General features: G+C 42.2%; 1 protein-coding gene across 1 annotated transcript in view; it reads left to right on the top strand.

The window, feature by feature from the left end:
• The first annotated feature begins 6 nt into the window (after positions 1-6).
• Positions 7-18,514, top strand: part of PRIM1 (DNA primase subunit 1) — a 34,148-nt gene continuing 15,640 nt past the window's right edge. Inside the window, exons 1-6 of the mRNA XM_070740684.1 lie at positions 7-125; positions 3,981-4,138; positions 7,084-7,190; positions 9,006-9,079; positions 13,436-13,572; positions 18,365-18,426. Coding sequence (XP_070596785.1) covers positions 23-125; positions 3,981-4,138; positions 7,084-7,190; positions 9,006-9,079; positions 13,436-13,572; positions 18,365-18,426 — 641 coding nt within the window. The 5' untranslated portion in view covers positions 7-22. The remainder of the gene's footprint in view (positions 126-3,980; positions 4,139-7,083; positions 7,191-9,005; positions 9,080-13,435; positions 13,573-18,364; positions 18,427-18,514) is intronic.

Here is an 18,514-nt window from a genome sequence, read left to right as displayed (position 1 = left end):
GCTCTCCTGTTTTGCCGCAATCATGGCAAGTTTCGATCCCAGCTCGTTGCCTGACTTGCTGCGCCTTTATTACCGCCGCCTCTTCCCTTTCGGCCTTTACGGCCGGTGGCTCCGCTACGGCGACGGTGAGGAAGGGGCAAAAGGCGTTTTCGGGACCCCGGTGGGAGGGCGCGAAAAGGCCGAGGGAAACTGCTCAACCAGGTTGCAACAGGCGGGATTCTGAGCGTGTGCGGAATTCGGCTGCTGAACACTCCACTTCTGTAAGGTCAGAAGGGATTAAGATTGAAGTGGGTTAAGGGAGGCCAACACTCCTTTTGTGGAAATGTAAGGTAAGAATAAGGCAGGGATAGGCAAAGTGGGCTCTTCAATGACATGTGGACTTCAACTCCCAGAATTCCTGAGCTGGCATAATTGACTCAGGAATTCTGGGAATTGAAGTCCACAAGTCACAGAAGGGCCAATTTTGCCTACCCCTGGGATAGCGACACGGGCATTGGTGCTGGCACAGCAGGTAGTGGGGCTCTGAATGAGGGCATTTTGCATGCAAGAGGCGTCGGTAGCCCCCCCCCCCCCCAAACCTGGTGTTCTGTTCGGGTCTGTGAGACCTGAAATCAAAGTTTGAGACCCTGCAAAAAAAAATCCCTTCATATCTGAAACTTGAAATTTCACGACTTTGCATCATTTCAGGGGTTCTCTCTATGAGAATTTTTTTGCGGGGGGCTTCTTTCTTGCTGAAAAAAATAGGCCTAAAGTTCTGTTCCCGGGTCACCCTGACCCGACCAGAAAATTCTTCATTTGAGGTGCTTATGTTTGGTCAATTTGAAAACTTTTTTCACTTGGAAAGTAGTCTGAACATTTCTGCACACAATGATATGAAAATTGAACTGAAAAAAATAATGCTTATTGGTTTATTTGGATCATAAAAGGCAGCCCCCCCTTTTTTGTGAACTTTTTTTCAATTTATAGATAGTTTAACCTGCAAAATGCGTTCAATTTTACTAAAGTTGGTGTGGGATTGGTAGTTTGAACATTTCTGAACATAAGAAAAATATAAATGAACTGAAAAAATTGATGCTTATTGTTTTTTAAAATCAAAAATAAGGCCTGATCATCATTAAAAAAAATTGGGGGGGTGGGGGGGCTAACTTTTTTCTGGGCAAAAAAACCCCACGTTGAGTCTGTTTCTGGTCGTATAGGACCCGGACCAAAAAGATTTTTTTTAGGTACGGTAATACCTCATGATACGAACTTAATTGGTGCAAGGAGGAGGTTCGTAAGTTGAAAGGTTCGTAAGACGAAACATTGTTTCCCATAGGAAACAATGTAAAGTCAATTAATCCGTGCAACCAAAAAAAAAACCCGCAAAAAAACAGCGTTCGGCGACTGCTGGGAAGCCGCGCGGCTGTTTTAAAAGGTGACAGCTGGCCTGGGGGGCTTCCCAGCAACCTCCCGAACCCAGAAGTTCGGCAAAAGTTCGGGGTTCGGGGGGGTGCTGGGACCCCCCAGCCCGGCTGTGATCTTTTAAAACAGCCGCGCGGCTTCCCAGCTGTCTCCCGAAGCCGAACGCCAAAGCCGAACTTCCGCGTTCGGCTTCGGGAGACAGCTGGGAAGCGGCGCGGCTGTTTTAAAAGGTCACAGCCGGCCTGGGGGGCTTCCCAGCAACCTCCCGAACCGAACCCGGGGTTCAGAAAAATTTTGCCTCTTCTTACGAACGTTTTTCGAGTTACGAACCGGCGTTCGGGAGGCTTCTGGGAAGCCCCGCCGCCCGGCTGTCACCTTTTAACACAGCCGCGCGGCTTCCCAGCAGTCCCCGAACGCCAGTTCGTAACTCGAAAAAAGTTCGTAAGAAGAGGCAAAATTTTTCTGAACCCCGGGTTCGTATTACGAGTTGTTCGTAAGACGAGGGGTTCGTATCTTGAGATACCACTGTACTTACATTTGGTCTTTTGGAAAACGTTTTTCACTGGGAAACTAGTTTGAACATTTCTGAACATAATGATATGAAAAGTGAACTGAAAAAATTGATGCCTATATTTTTATTTTGATCAAAAATGCAGCCCCCCCCCCTTTTGAGCATTTCTTGTCAGTTTATATTTTTTTAGGCTACTAATCTCTAAGGAATTTTTCCCCCAAAGTTTTGATATACTAAATTGAACATTCCCGATCATAAGAAAAATAGAAATGAACTGAAAAAACTGATGCTTATTTGTTTATTTTGATCACATCCCTCGGCCTTCCTATGTGCCATTATTTTCACTTTTTATATAGATTTGGCTAGAAATATTGGGAATATCCTTTTGAAAAGCAAGCACATGATAGACAGACAACTAATTTTATGAAAGAAATCCATTTTACTAAAAACAAGTATGTAATTTTGAAATTAACAGCATAATTTTTATATAAATTGAAATAATTGAACACAGCTGGGGGGGCATTTATGAGCAAAATAAACAAATAAGCATCATTTTTTTTCAGTTCAATTTTCATATTATGTTTAGAAATGTTCAAGTTACCAATCCCACACCAACTTTAGTAAAATAGAACGCATTTTGCAGGCAAAACTATCTAAATTGAAAAAAAAATTCACAAAAACGGGGGGGGGGGGCATTTTATGAGCAAAATAAATCAATAAGCATTATTTTTTTCATTTCAATTTTCCTTTCAGTGTGTGCAAAAATGTTCAAACATATTTCCAAGTGAAAAAAGCTTTCAAAAAGACCAAATATAAGTACCTAAAATGAACAATTTGCGGTCCGGGTCAAATAGACCTGGGAACAGAACATTAGGGTGTGTTTTTTTTATAGAACACAAAGGTTAAATTGAGTCATGAAGTAGGAACAAAGCATCCTCCAGAATTTGGAGGCATTATTTGTATCTTGTTGAGTACCAGGTACCTCACAAAACCCGTTAGAACTGGATTTTAGAGGCTGGGTTAGAGGAAAAAACATTTTAGAATATATGCTACAAAAAAAATGGGGGGTAGGCAATGTTGGTTAGCAGTTGTAAAGCATTTTGCAAGGATATGCTGGTAATTTTGAAAAGTTATAAAGTTGGTTTGGGAGCAACTCTGTAAGAGGAACCCCAACAATCTGGTCTCTCAGCTTGCCGCAAATAATAGGTTGGATCAATTGCCCTCTGTACTTCTTCCAGTTTGCATTCTTTATCTTTACCGACCAGGATATAGAGAATGGAAGTACTGTATGCAGATATTATTAGCAAAATGGGAGGTTGGTCTGAACAATAAAAAAAGCATGAGACATAAACGTACCCTACTTGACTTTAGTATAAGCAAGATTCTGTTTTTATAGCCTACGGATATATCAATAACATGGAGTTCTACAATTCCCGTAGAGTCTGTTTCCTGACTTGGCCTAAAGCACTGACCTGGGATAATAGATAAGTAGCATTTTTCAGAGCTTTCCATTTGCATCGTATGCATTGCCTATACAGTGGTGCCCCGGTTTTCGAACGCTTCTCAGTTCCAACAAATCAGTATTCGACCAGGAAATTCAAGAAACTTTTGCCCTGAAATCTGAACAAATATTTGGAACTCGAACACTCGAGAGAGCTGAAGACAGAAGCCGGCAAGCTACACAGAGAGAGAGAGAGCCAGGGACAGAAGCTGGCGATCGAGAGAACTGAAGATGGAAGCTGGCAAGCTACAGAGAGAGAGAGAGAGAGAGACATGGGGACAGAAGCAGGCAAGCTAGAGGGACAGACAACTGAGGAGGGGAATTTATCTTAAATAGTTTCAGTTCTCAACCAAATCGGTTCTCAACCACACTTCCAGAACAAATTGTGGTCGAGAACCGAGGTACCACTGTATACCTGAAATAACCCTCCAAGGAAAGGTTGATGTAGGGAATCAAATACTTAGTGACTGACCCTCTCATGGGATTTCTGGAAGAATTGAGATGTGATTAAATACCCTTATGTCCTGCCATAAAACCAAGATGGCATTGTGTGTTTTCCTTTTGCAGTGTCAAAGAACTATTTCCAGCGACGGGAGTTCTCATTCACACTCCGTGATGATATCTACGTGCGTTATCAGTCTTTCAACAGCCCGCAGGAATTGGAAAAAGAAATCCAAAAATTGTGTCCCTATAAAATTGACATTGGAGCTGTGTATTCACACAAGGTATGGGATGGATTATTTTGATATGAAGCAGTCTTCCACATCTCAGCCCTCCAAAGTGGCTAGAGCCCTGATGACGAACCTATGGCATGCAGAGCCATATCAGAAGGCATGCAAAATTTTGCCCTGTGTCATCTCCAGTTTGCCTGTTGTGCTGTTTTTTGCACTCCGGAGCTTCAGGAGGCTTCCTTGAACCCTCAAAAAACAGCACAATGGCAAACCGGAAGTGCGTTTTCCTGAACTTCTGGCATTTTTTTCATGTACCAGGTTACAGTAAGGCCTGTGCGCATGTGCAGGGGGCAGCACGGGGGTGTGCGCAAGCATGGGGGTGAAGGGGTGTGGGAATATGCACGCATGCTAGCACACCCTTTTAGCACGTGAACAAAAAAAGATTCGCTATCACTGCCCTAGCGCATCCCAGCATACCTAGAAGATAACATTTAAGAAAGGCTGGGTTTGGGTTTTTTTCAACTTTTAAAAATGGAAGAGATTCAATCACTTATTTCATATATGGCATACTTTTGTCCGGGAAATCTACACTTTACAGAATTGTTCTGACAACCTAATTACTAGTTCATTAAAATAGGGATAAAATAAGAGAGGAAAATGATTAAAGAAGAAATGTGAGAGATGCATTGAAATTGAAATGATAATGAATTGTAATTATTTTAAAAACAAAAATAGTGTTAAGAATATTATATGGATGTGTTAAAGCAAATGCTCACGACATGAGATGTTAAAAGAACAAAAACAAATAAAATTTATTTTTAAAACATATATACAGTATATATAAAGAAAGGCTGTTTTGTGTAATACGATTACTGATGGTTTTTCAAGGATATTTAATGCAGAATTGGAAGGGAACTTGGAGGTCTTCTAGCCAACCCCCTGCTTAAGCATGAGACCAGTGATAGCGAACTTTTTTCTTCTTGTGTGCTAAAACTAAAGAGAAATTTCCTGACATGGTAATAGATTGCCTCCAGAGGTTGTGGGTGCTCCCTCTTTCAACTAGACCCAGGGAGAGTTTTTCTCCTCATGTCATCAATCTGCTGAATACCTAATACTTTCAGTGCTGTCCTGTGTAGTATGGCCATAGTATCACTTACGATTTTTATCTTCTTTACTCTACCCACCCACCCTTATTGGTGTGATAATGATGGTGATAATAATTCTATTGCTTTGCACGAACATGAGAGTTTTTGCATCGGAGACAAATTACTTGTGTGTATAATATCACTTGGTCAAATAAAGTATCCTATTTTCTTTGCTGGTGTTATTAATATGTCAAATCTGGGGATTAACAGGTGAAAACTGCCCTGGTATGTTACCTGAACATCCATGTGTTTACTATTCAAAAATATACACTACAGGTAGTCCTCCACTAACCACAGTTCATTTAGTGACCGTTCATATTTACCATGGTGACTTATGACCCTCTTTGATATTTATCGTTGCAGCATCTCTGTGGTCATGTAATTTACACCCGGATGCTTGACAACTGGTTTATATTTATGATGGTTGCTGTGTCCTGGGATCATGTCAGGGATGGGCTGCTAGCCGGAAAGTTAAATTGGGCTCACCGCTGTGGCTCGTGAATGCTAGAAGGGCCAGCAGGTGCGCCTCCGCACATGCTGAAACACGGGCGCACCTGCAGCTCTGTGAGCGATTTTGCTACCTACACAGGTGCAGAAACAAAACCGCACTGGCCCCACTTGCACTCATGAGCCACTGCGGCGAGCCCAATTTAGTGTTCCGGCTAGCAGCCCACCCCGGGATCATGTGATCACTTTTGTGACCTTCTAACAAGCAAACTCAATGGGGAAGCCAGATTCACTTAACGTCCGGGTTACTAACTTAACAACTGCAATGATTGACTTAACAAATGTGTCAAGAAAAGTCCTAAAATGGGGCAAAAAGTCACTTAACGTATTTCTCGCTTAGCAACATAAATTCTTGGCTCGATTGTGGTCGTAAGTTGAGGATTATCTATATTGGGATAGATACAGAAAATGGGTACTTGGTAGATCTATATTCTAAGACAGTGATGGCGAACCTATGGCATGGGTGCCACAGGTGGCACATGGAGTCATACCTACCTGCATGCAAGCCATTGCCCTAGCTCAGCTCCAACGTGCATGTATGTGCTGACCAGCTGATTTTTGGCTTGCACAGAGGCTCTGGGAGGGCGTTTTTGGCTTCCAGAGAGCCTCTGGGGGGTGGGCCCACTAGAAGTTGGGAAACAGGCCGTTTCCCACCTCTAGAAGGCCTCCAGAGGCAGGGAAAGCTTTTTCACCCTCCCCAGGCAATGAATTATGAGTGTGGGCACTCACACATGCGCAATAGTGCGTACACACGCTCTTTTAGTACCTGTGGAAAAAAAGGTTCCCCATCACTGCTGTAAGAATTTAGAAAATGCTTTGCAGCGATTATATGTAATCAGGAATATTTATCATTCTTTATTGTTTATTAGCAATAGCATTTAGACTTATATATCTTTTCACAATGCTTTTACAGCCCTCTCTAAGCGGTTTACAGAATCAGCATATTGCCCCCAACAATCTGGGTCCTTATTTTACCCACCTCGGAAGGAGGGAAGGCTGAGTCAACTGTGAGCCGGTGGTGAGACTTGATCTGTTGACATACAGCTAGCAGTTAGCTGAAGTAGCCTGCAGCTACTTATCCAACCACTTATAACAGCGAATTACTCTGAAAAACCTCTGCAGCCATTCCTGAATGCTCCCCATCCAGACCTCAAGCCTTTCCTCTGATGTGCTGTTTGAGTGGCTGATAATGACTTGACAACATATCAATGGCCAAGCGTGATTTTAACAAAATAAAAAAGGCAGAAGCCTGAAATGTTATGAAGGAATGAAATTTAGATTATAAATTATAGTATGATGCTAACACTTGAGCTCATTCTGGGTTCTGTTTTGATTGTTTCTTTGCAGCCTATCCAGCATAACACCGTCCACATGGGTGCTTTTCAAGCTCAGGAAAAGGAATTGGTGTTTGATATAGACATGACAGATTATGATGATGTTCGGCAATGCTGCAGGTACCCTTATCTTTCTGCGATCATTATTTTATATCCAGTAGCCAATTCGTAATGGGCAAAATATTATGCAGAAAGAACATGATGCACTATACTTGGATCTACAGATCTTTCAGATGGCCCTTCCTGACAAAGTCTCAATTCTTCTGAGCTACAAAAAGACTGGTTTTCTGAATAATAGAATCCCTTAGGCCACAGTATCATAAATTATTATTATTATTTATTGGATTTGTATGCCGTCCCTCTCCGCAGACTTCTCAAAAGTAAACTCCACTGTATCCAATGGACCTTATTTTCACACAAACATACAAAGGGTTGTTGTACCTGATTCCAAACTTTATGATATATTTTATAATTTTATATCAATAGGCAGGGAAGATTGCCAGGGGACAAGATAATAAAAACAACACCCTGTATTGCCAGTGGCCTCTGAGAATTTAGATGGTCCCATTCTGAACAAAGACTTCTTATTCCAGCTATGTTTAGCTGGATTTATTTTTAAAATCTCAAGGCAGCAATTCTACCACACTCTGTCCAAGACATTGGTGGGCAGGCTTTCTACTTTTCTGCCTTCTTTTTTAAGCGATGTGATTTAAGTCAACGTATGCAACTCAAACCAATACTTGGAAATAAAGCATGTTCTAATAAGTGCACTTATTAGTAAGTTTATCCGCGCAAATTACCTAAATCATAGCGTGGCACTACAAATCCCATCCTTACCACCAGCCACATTAACAAGCCGGAGGAGAATTCAAGACTGTACGGTACAGATCAACTTTCAACAACAATTGAGGCCAAAATTTCTGTTGCTAAACAAGACAATTGATTGAGTTTTGCCCAATTTTATGATTTTTGCCACAGCTGTTAAATCAATCATTACAATGGTTTGTTTGTTTGTTTGTTTATTTATTGGATTTGTATGCCGCCCCTCTCCGCAGACACGGGGCGGCTAACAACAGCAATAAAACAGCATATAATAATCAAATACTAAAACATTTAAAAACCCTTATTATAAAACCAAACATACATACAGACATACCATGCATAAAATTGTAAAGGCCTAGGGGGAAAGAGTATCTCAGTTCCCCCATGCCTGGCAGCAGAGGTGGGTTTTAAGCAGCTTACGAAAGGCAAGGAGGGTAGGGGCAATTCTAATCTCTGGGGGGAGTTGGTTCCAGAGGGCTGGGGCCGCCACAGAGAAGGCTCTTCCCCTGCGTCCCGCCAAGCGACATTGTTTAGTTGACGGGACCCGGAGAAGACCCACTCTGTGGGACCTAACTGGTCGCTGGGATTCATGCAGCAGAAGGCGGTCCCTGAGATAATCTGGTCCGGTGCCATGAAGGGCTTTATAGGTCATAACCAACACTTTGAATTGTGACCGGAAACTGATCGGCAACCAATGCAGACTGCGGAGTGTTGGTGTGACATGGGCACACCATGTTACTAATTTAATTAGTAATACAGTTAGGGGAATCTGGCTTCTATATGGACTTTGCTCATCAAAAGGTGATCACACGATTCCAGAATATTGCATCCGTCGCCAATATGAACCAGTGGCTGAGCATCTGAATTTTAATCAGCGACCAAGCGGATGCTCCGATGACTGGTAAGAGTGAAAAACAAGTCACTTTTTTCAGTGCCATTATAATTTCGAATAGTCACTAAAAAAAAATTGTAAGTCAAATATTACCTGTATTGGCTACTGTAAGAAAAACTCCAGGAGCAGGCGAAGTATAATCAGAAAAAAACTTATAGCTACGATTTTTACCTGATTTTGTAATTCCTGTTTATGAGTAGGAATCTTTTTGTCACCATCAGCTCTGCAGAGATCTGTTCCAAATGCTGGACTCTCATGACCATTGCCATCCGCATTATAGACCGAGCCCTTGTAGGTAAGTAGCTGATAGCTTTCTAACCTTTATGGCTGTCCACTCTAACCCTCTTCCTCTAGCAAAGCTAGAACATAACCACCTTTGAACAGCCTGGAAGTATTTCAGAATTGTGTGATTTCTTCTTGGCTGCACGGGATTCCTGGCCTAAAGAAAAGAGAAGGCATGTCTTTGTTTCAAGATGTTTTCCATCCTATAGCAACAGGGCGTGGGGTGAGGAAGGAATTATATCGAATTGGTAGCAAATTTTAAATCGTGTTCCATGTTGAGCAAGTTGGCGTTGATGGCGAGTCATCAAAAGGTAGGAGATTATTGAGGGATGTACAGATGTTAGATTCTATCGTTCCCTTTATGTGTTACAACAATGAATTGCCTCTGTTGCCTCCAGGCATCCCTTAAAAACATGTTGGTGTCCAAGTGCAATTTTTAATATGGTAGGAGATGCATTAAACGTACAGGGATAATCATGTAGAATAGAATAGAATAGAATTTTATTGTCCAGGTGTGATTGGACACACAAGGAATTTGTCTTGGTGCATATGCTCTCGGCGTACATAAAATAAAATATACATTTGTCAAGAATCATGTGGTACGACACTTAATGATTGTCATAGGGGTCAAATAAGCAATGAAGAAGCAATATTAATAAAAATCTTAAGATATAAGCAACAAGTTACAGTCATACAGTCAACATGGGAGGAAATGGGTGATAGGAATGATGAGAAAAACTAGTAGAATAGAAGTGCAGATTTAGTAGAAAGTCTGACAGTGTTTAGTACCGTGATGGCGTTCGGAAAAAAAACTGTTCTTGTGTCTAGTTGTCTTGGTGTGCAGTGCTCTAGCGACGTTTTGAGAGTAGGAGTTGAAACAGTTTGTGTCCAGGATGTGAGGGGTCAGTAAATATTTTCCCCGCCCTCTTTTTGACTCTTGCAGTATACAGGTCCTCAACGGAAGGCAGGTTGGCAGCAATTGCTTTTTCTGCAGTTCTGATTGTCCTCTGAAGTCTGTGTCAGTCCTGTTGGGTTGCAGCACCAAACCAGACAGTTATAGAGTTGCAGATGACAGACTCAATGATTCCTCTGTAGAACTGTATCAGCAGCTCCTAGAGCAGTTTGAGCTTCCTGAGCTGGCGCAGAAAGAACATTCTTTGTTGTGCTTTTTTGATGATGTTTTTGATGTTAGGTGTCCATTTTAGGTCTTGAGATATGATAGAACCTAGAAATTTGAAGGTCTCTACTGTTGATACTGTGTTGTCTAGTATTGTGAGAGGTGGAAGGGTGGAAGGGTTCTCTTAAAGTCTACCACCATTTCTATGGTTTTGAGTGTGTTCAGTTCTAGATTGTTCTGGTCACACCACAAGGATAGTTGTTCAACTTCCCGTCTGTATGCGGATTCATCATTGTCTTGAATGAGCCCGATCACTGTTGTATCATCTGCAAACTTCAGTAGTTTAACAGATGTGAACTATATTTCTTAGATTTATTGTAAAATTATATCAAGATTAATTTATTCCTACTCTCCTGCCCCTTAATTTTGGTCCTGCACAGTTGTAGGAGGAACCTATAGATTGGCCCACCGTTTATTTGTTTGTTTATCAAATGTATAGGCCGCCCTTCTCCTTGCGGACTCAGGGTAGCTTACAACAGTAAAAACATGAAAATTTAAAATGCCCCAATATATAAATGAGAGCAAGTTAAAAGTTTAACCCAATAAAACAGCACATAGTCGTTGCTCATACATACTAGTGGCCAGAGCGGAAAACCATCGCTCAGCGACCCCAGGCCTGCTGACATAGATGTGTTTTAAGGGTTTTTCAAAAGGCAAGGAGAGTTGGTGCGGTACAAATCTCTGAGGGGAGTTGGTTCCAGAGAACCGGGGCCGCAACAGAGAAGGCTCTCCCCCAAGGTCCCGCCAGCCGGCATTGTTTGGCCGACAGGATCTGGAGGAGGCATCCTTTACATGTGAGAAAGGAAGAACAGATAGTGAGTCATGGCTGTCAGTCATTGTGAATTGGCGCAATATTCTTGGACAGTGGCTAATCAGGGTTTCCCTAATTTGGTGCTTTGGGGAACGATAATCACGTTATCTGGAGATTATTGGAGCAGACATTTGGTGTGCACTGGATTGAGAAGAAGTCACCTCATCTATCATTTGACAACTTAGGCGTCCTCCTCGATCCACAGCTCACATTAGAGAAACATCTTTCAGCTGTGGCGAGGGGGGCGTTTGCCCAGGTTCGCCTGGTGCACCAGTTGCTGCCCTATCTGGACCAGGACTCACTGCTCACAGTCACTCATGCCCTCATCACCTCGAGGTTCGACTACTGTAATGCTCTTTACATGGGGCTACCTTTGAAAAGTGTTCGGAAACTCCAGATTGTGCAGAATGCAGCTGCGAGAGCAATCATGGGCTTCCCAAGGTATGCCCATGTTACACCAACTCTCCGCAGTCTGCATTGGTTGCCGATCAATTTCCGGTCACAATTCAAAGTGTTGGTTATGACCTATAAAGCCCTTCATGGCATCGGACCAGAATATCTCCAGGACCGCCTTCTTCCACACGAATGCCAGCGACTGGTTAGGTCCCACAGAGTTGGCCTTCTCCGGGTCCCGTCGACTAAACAATGTTGTTTGGCGGGACCCAAGAGAAGAGCCTTCTCTGTGGCAGCCCCGGCCCTCTGGAGCCAGCTCCCCCCGGAGATTAGAACTGCCCCCACCCTCCTTGCCTTTCGTAAAGTTCTTAAGACCCATCTCTGCCGTCAGGCATGGGGGAACTGAGACATCTCACCCGGGCCTATAGAGTTTATACATGGTATGTTTGTGTGTGTGTTTGCTTTTAATAATGGGGTTTTTAGCGTTTTTTAAATTATTAGATTTGTTCTTACATTGTTCTTGTTATTGTTGTGAGCCGCCCCGAGTCTACGGAGGGGGGCGGCATACAAATCTAATAAATAAGAAGAAGAAGAAGAAAGATGGACAAGCCCATTTTCTATTTTTAGTAGATACATGACAAATAGTTTTCGCTTTGGCACATTCCCTGAGTTTTCTTTGCCGTGCTCAGCTCTCCTATCCTCCAATTGATACATGTCTTAGATCCTATCTGAAGAAGGAGGCTTCTGCCTGTTCTTGAATAGAGCACCACTCTTGGTGATATGTGAACATGTCAGGGAAGGATACATAATTTGCTCAGAAACAGTATCTCGTCGCCACCTTCTGGGACTACTTTGCCTTCCCAAACTAGGCCAGGATTTCTTGGTGGTCTCTCATCTAAGGATGAATGAAGTCCAACTCTGCTTAGTTTTTCAGGACTAGCCGAAATCAGTCAGGGCTGCTACCTTTATAAAGAGCTTTGCGGTCTACTCCCACTGGCTCTCCCCATGTATTTTATAGCGAAGAACAATACATGTACTTCTTTTAAAGAGTCATATTTACTGATCTTTCAAAATCTATGAGTCTTTATTCAAACATCTTTTTACTGCTTCAACTAAAACAAGTCTTGAAGCCGTTTATAATAAAATTTAAAAAACATTGAAACAGAAGATAAATGCAGAAATGCACAGTATCAAATAAGCTATAAATAAATGGCAAACCAGCTATTAGCATTCCTGGTTATTTTTCTTATTTGCATTGTTTTGACTCAGAGATGCAACCTTTTTGCTGTAGCTGTAAGCAAGCTGCTATTTCCTTTGATCGGCTGTCTTTAAGCCATGGCTTTAACTGTAAATAAGTGATAATTAGGTTCATTCAACACATTCTATAATAAGTAATTACTTACAGATTGCCATAGTTTGAGTCACAGATTGTATTGAATAAAATAAATGTAATTTGGGGGGGGGGTTATAAAATTTTCTTTATTTTTTCTTCAACATACTGTAAAAACAACATAAGCTGTTAAAAAACCACAGAATCAGTGTCTGAAATAATAATATTTCTTTGATACATTAAATATTCAGAGAGAAAAAATGCTAATAATGCTTTTAATATATACTTTTTATCTTCTTTGATAAATTAATTGAAATTAACTACACGTGAGATATATTTCATCTACAGATAGCAATATTGTAAAATCTATTCCCTTATATTCCCTTTTTCTACCTATAATAAAACATAAACATCTTAACTCAATATCTAATTTAATCCTTTCATCTCTGTGTGAACTCCTTATCCATTGCTGCCACCAATCCTTATTTCGTCTTCCGGGTCTTTAGTAAATTAAAATTAAATCATCATGTATTCCTTCAAAAGTAATTAAGAAAATTTCTTCTCAATTATTTTTAATTTCCAATGTAATTTTTATAGCTCTAAGATTTGTTTGTTAATGTAAACTGTATTTTTTTTTGCTTTTCTTCTGTCCCCGCAGAGGACTTTGGCATTCAGCATAGACTGTGGGTATATTCAGGACGCAGAGGGGTCCATTGCTGGGTGTGTGACGATGCTGTCAGGAAGTGGTCCTCAGCTCTCCGCTCTGCCGCAGTGGAATATCTCACCCTAGTCAAGGTGTGTTCCTGTAACTCAGTCCTTCTCAAATAGTGGGGCAAGCCCCTCTGGGGAGGGGACATGGAACGATGCCAGGGGGGCATGAGTGACCCCAGGGAACATGTGTGGTCCCTCTCGATCGATTCCCCCGGACAGAGAGTATTTTCCCAGTTGCACGCTGCTCCGAGCCCGGAAGAAAAGGTGGCCAGGTGGGGTAGGGTGGCTGTGTAGGTTCTTATTCTTGGGGACACCGCGGTAGCCGTGAACAGAGTGGCGAACCTGCTGCTGGACAAGGAGGAGCATCTTCTACAGCTGGGCGAAAGCTTCAAACGGCATCCTAAAGCCTCCTTCCACACCATTCACCGTGAGTGCCCATCAAAGGCGCACTTATGGGCCAGGTCGGAGACCCCAAAACATTCGCTCAATGAAGTTGGCCAGGCTCCATGTCAAAACACTAAAATTCCATTGGGGCCCGGATTGGAGAGTTGGGGGAGGCGGGAAATGTCTACTTTTTCCTAGGAGGGGTGTAACAGAAAATAATTGAGAAGCATTGATGTAACCAGAGAAGAAAGAGATGGCTACACTTTGCAATGAGATTTGCAGTAGGCAGGGCCAGGAGAGAATTCTCCAAAATAACCATGCAGCTGATGCAACTAAAAAAAAAAAAGCACTTTCCCAGGCCTGAAGTGGCAGATATAGCTACAGTTTTGCTTTCCAATTGGCACCAATTTTTGTCATGGCCACTGGTATGGCTGCTGGGAGTTACAGAACAACAATTATTTTGTGGACTTAAGTTACCTATCTTTCATTTACCTGGGGAAATAAGTAAGCCCTTCACACCAAAGGGATGAGGGAATTAGTCATGCTTGAGTACAGTCTTGGCAATAGGCTGTTATATCAGAGCTTGCATATACAAAGAGAAAAGAGAGTAAACGGGGGTGCTATTGACTTACTTACATTGTATTTAATCCATTCTTCAACCACAAAGATTCCTGGAATGGTTTATGGATCCATAAAAAATCTATGCCCTTCCCATTTTCTTTCAAACTGAAAAGAAAGCACACAAAATGAAAAAATGGAGGAGCGGAAAAGCAAGGAAACAAAGACAAATTCTTAGTATAATAAAATTCACAATATAATTATCTGCTGTAATACAGGCATGCATTTTTGCACCCCAGCTACTCAGAGGGGAAATAATTTAAGGAAAGGCTTTCCGCCTCTTCTTAATTGTTTAATGGGAGAATTGGTAAAGAGGGACTTCAGGGTTCTTTGGGAATCCTGGGTATTTTTTTTTTAAAGTGACAACCTGAAGGGAGGAGCAATGAAATTATGAAATAGCTGGCAGTGTCAGCGCAGTTCTGCAGGTCAGATGCTTGCCTACACAACTATTACATGGACCTGTCCTTTGTCTTTTATGAGACATAGAGAACCTATGTAATAAGCTTATTTGTAATAAGCACAATGTGAATCTACCCAACTGTAGTTTGAAAACCACTGGTATAATTTTATTCAATGCAATAGTGTGACACAGAGAGAGACTCACACACTCAGTTTATTCAATAAATCAAGGCTTAGCACGATGTATGAATAAGCTCATTGTGTTCTCCATGTTTGGAAATCAACATAGTTCTCTTCTGTTCTCTCCCACTCCCTGCATATGTTATTTAGACTTATCAGTACAAAATGCTGCTAGCTTAACTCTTAGCTGTAACTGAAATAGTCGGAGGCAGGAGTCGGCAATGAAGTCTTTATTAGAAGTTAACACAACAGAAGGAGATGAGGAACCAAGCCATAATAAATGCCGGTGTTTATATACTAACGCGGGCTGAGGTAACAACCAATCGGGTGAGAGAGCTTTTGCTGCCCTTGCACCCGATGAACGATCTAACCAATCACAACAACCTGGTAATTACTAAGCCTTACTTCGCTTAGTCTCTGGGCAGGACATAATAGTAACCCTTTAAATTAAAGCCAGTTGTATGCTTTATCAGATTGCTTAGGTGCCCAGGAAGATGAAGCTCCAGTATTTTAAAAAATAGAAATAGAATAACAGATTTGGAAGGGACTTTGGAGGTCTTCTAGTCCAACCCGCTGCTTAGATAGGAAACCCTACCCCACTTCAGACAAATGGTTATCAAGCATCTTAAAAAGGGCATTGTTGGAGCATTCACAATCTCTGGAGTCAAACTTCCACAGATTAATGGTTCTGACCATCAGGAAATTTCTCCTTAGTTCTAAGTTGCTTCTCTCCTTGATTAGTTTCCACCCATTGCTTCTTGTCCTGCCCCCAGATGCTTTGGAGAACAGGTTGACTCCTTTGTGGAAGCCCCTCAAATATTTGAATACTGCTATCATGTTATCTCTAGTCCTGCTTTTAATCAGACTAGACATATCCAGTTCCAGCAAACGTTCTTTTTTATTGTTGTTATTATTATTATTATTTAGATTTGTATGCTGCCCTTCTCCGAAAACCCGGGGCAGCTTTATATGTTTTAGCCTCCACTCCCCTAATTATCTTTGTTGCTCTTCTCTGCATTCTTTCTCACAATCTGTTTTACATTGTGGTGGCCAAAACTGGACGCAGTATTCCCAGTGTGGCCTTACCGAGGCATTATAAAGTGATATTAACACTTCATGACCTTGATTCTATCCCTCTGTTTGTACAGCCTAGAACTGTGTTGCCATTTTTTGGCAGCTGCAGCACACCATTGGCTCATATTTAAGTAATTATCCACTAGGATTCCAAGATCCTTCTCACAGTTACTACTGTTAAACAAGGTACAGCATATACTGTACCTGGGCATTTATTTTTCTTGCCTCAGTGTAGAACCTTACTTTTTCACCACTGAATTTCATTTTGTTTGATAGCTCCCAATGTTCAAGTCTGTCAAGATCCTTCTGTATCCTGAGCCTATCTTCTGGAGTGTTGGCTATTCCTGCTAGCTTGGTGTCATCTGCAAATTTGAGGAGTCCAAATCATTGATGAATGTGTTGCATACTGGACCTAAAACAGCCTTGGGGTAGTCCACTGCATACTTCCCTCCATGGAGATGTAGTTCCATTGAGGGCTACATGTTTGGGGTGGCTGGTTAGCCAGTTACGAATCCATCTGGTGGTGACATGTTATAACCCAATTTTTTCTATTTTAACAGGTAGTAGTTTATGGTCTATTTTATCAAATGCCTTACTGAAGTTCAAGTAAATTATATCAACAACATTCCTCTGATCCACTAATTTTGTCACTTTGTCAAAGAATGCAATAAGATTAGTGTGGCATGATCTGTTTTGACAAACCCATGTTGGCTTTTGGTTATTACTTTGTTTGCTTCCAGGTGTTCGCTGATTTGTTGCTTGATTACCTTTTCCAGAATTTCCTTGGTATTGAGGTCAGGCTGATAGAGCTGTTGTTTCCTGGGTCTTTTCCCCCTTTTTTGAAGATGGGAACTACATCAGTCCTTTTCTTCTTTAATAATGGGGTGGAGGAGGGCATTCTCAGCACTTGTACAAATCAGAAAAGATGCACTTTTAAATATAGTGATCCCTTGTCTTACGAACTTAATTGATTCCGGGACGAGGTTCGTAAGGTGAAAAGTTCGTAAGACGAAACAAGTTTCCCATAGGAATCAGTGGAAAAGCGATTAATGTGTGCAAACCCAAAATTCACCCCTTTTGCCAGCCAAAGCGCCCGTTTTTGCGCTGCTGGGATTTCCCTGAGACTCCCCTCCATGGGAAAACCCACCTCCGGACTTCCATGTTTTTGCAATGCTGCAGGGGAATCCCAGCATCGCAAAAACGGGCGCTTTGCTGGCAACGGAAGTCCAGAGGTGGGGTTTCCCAGCGAGGGAAGCCTCAGTGAAATCGCAGCATTGCAAGAACACCGAAGTCTTTGAAACACCATCTCCAGACTTCCGTTGCCAGCAAAGCGCCTGTTTTTGCGGTGCTGGGATTCCCCTGCTGGGTTTCTCATGGTGGGGAGCCTCAGGGGAATCCCAGCAGCGCAAAAACGGGCGCTTTGCTGGCAACGGAAGGTCCGGAGGTGGGGTTTCCCATAGTGGGGAGCCTCAGGGGAATCCCAGCAGCGCAAAAACAGGCGCTTTGCTGGCAACGGAAGGTCCGGAGGTGGGGTTTCCCATGGTGGGGAGCCTCGGGAATCCCAGCAGCGCAAAAACGGGCGCTTCGCTGGCAATGGAAGGTCCGGAGGTGGGGTTTCCCATGGTGGGGAGCCTTCACCTGGCAACGGAATTCTAGAAGTGGGGCATCCCAGCAGCGGCGGTGGGTTCGTAAGGTGAAAATAGTTTGGAAGAAGAGGCAAAAAAATCTTAAACCCGGTTTCTATGATGAGGGGTTCGTAAGACGAGGTGTCACTGTATTCTATCTTCCCTATCCCTGTTAAAGGTACAGGACTCCAGCAGATGCTTTCAATACTACTCTTTCCCGCAGCAAATAATTCGATCACTTAATCTAGTGCTTTGGGCTGCCATTTTTTGATTTTCCTAAATAAAAACAATGTGAACCAGTTCTCTTTGTTCAGGGATCAATTTCCAATCTAAGGAAATGCTTACTCACTAGCTGAAGTTTACCTTTAGCTTTTCCTTCAGGGCTTGTTTTTTTAAAAAATATTGATGCTGATGCTGAACTAAATGGTGCCATGAGGGGCAACTGAAATGTTGGGGGGAAAAGACAAATGAGGCAGAAAATTCAGCACAATGTGACATGTGTAGCCAGAAGTGCCACTGAGACTTTCACGCCCAAAGGGGAGGAAATCAGGCATAAATAGACTCTACTAACCTTTCTTTTCCTTGAACATTTCTAGGGAGGCGAAGGAACCATCAAGAAAGTAACCGTGTCAGAAAATCACATTCATCCTTTTATCAGGTCAGTTAATATAACTTTTGGGTTTTCAGAAATGTGTACAGCAGGGGTGAGTTCTAACTTATCTCGCTGCCGGTTCACTTCCTCCTGC

The sequence above is a fragment of the Erythrolamprus reginae genome, chromosome 2 (assembly GCF_031021105.1).
Source record: "Erythrolamprus reginae isolate rEryReg1 chromosome 2, rEryReg1.hap1, whole genome shotgun sequence".
Lineage (NCBI taxonomy): Eukaryota > Metazoa > Chordata > Lepidosauria > Squamata > Dipsadidae > Erythrolamprus > Erythrolamprus reginae.
The sequence above is the reverse complement of the archived record's forward strand: the minus strand, read 5'-3'. Positions and strand labels throughout refer to the sequence as shown.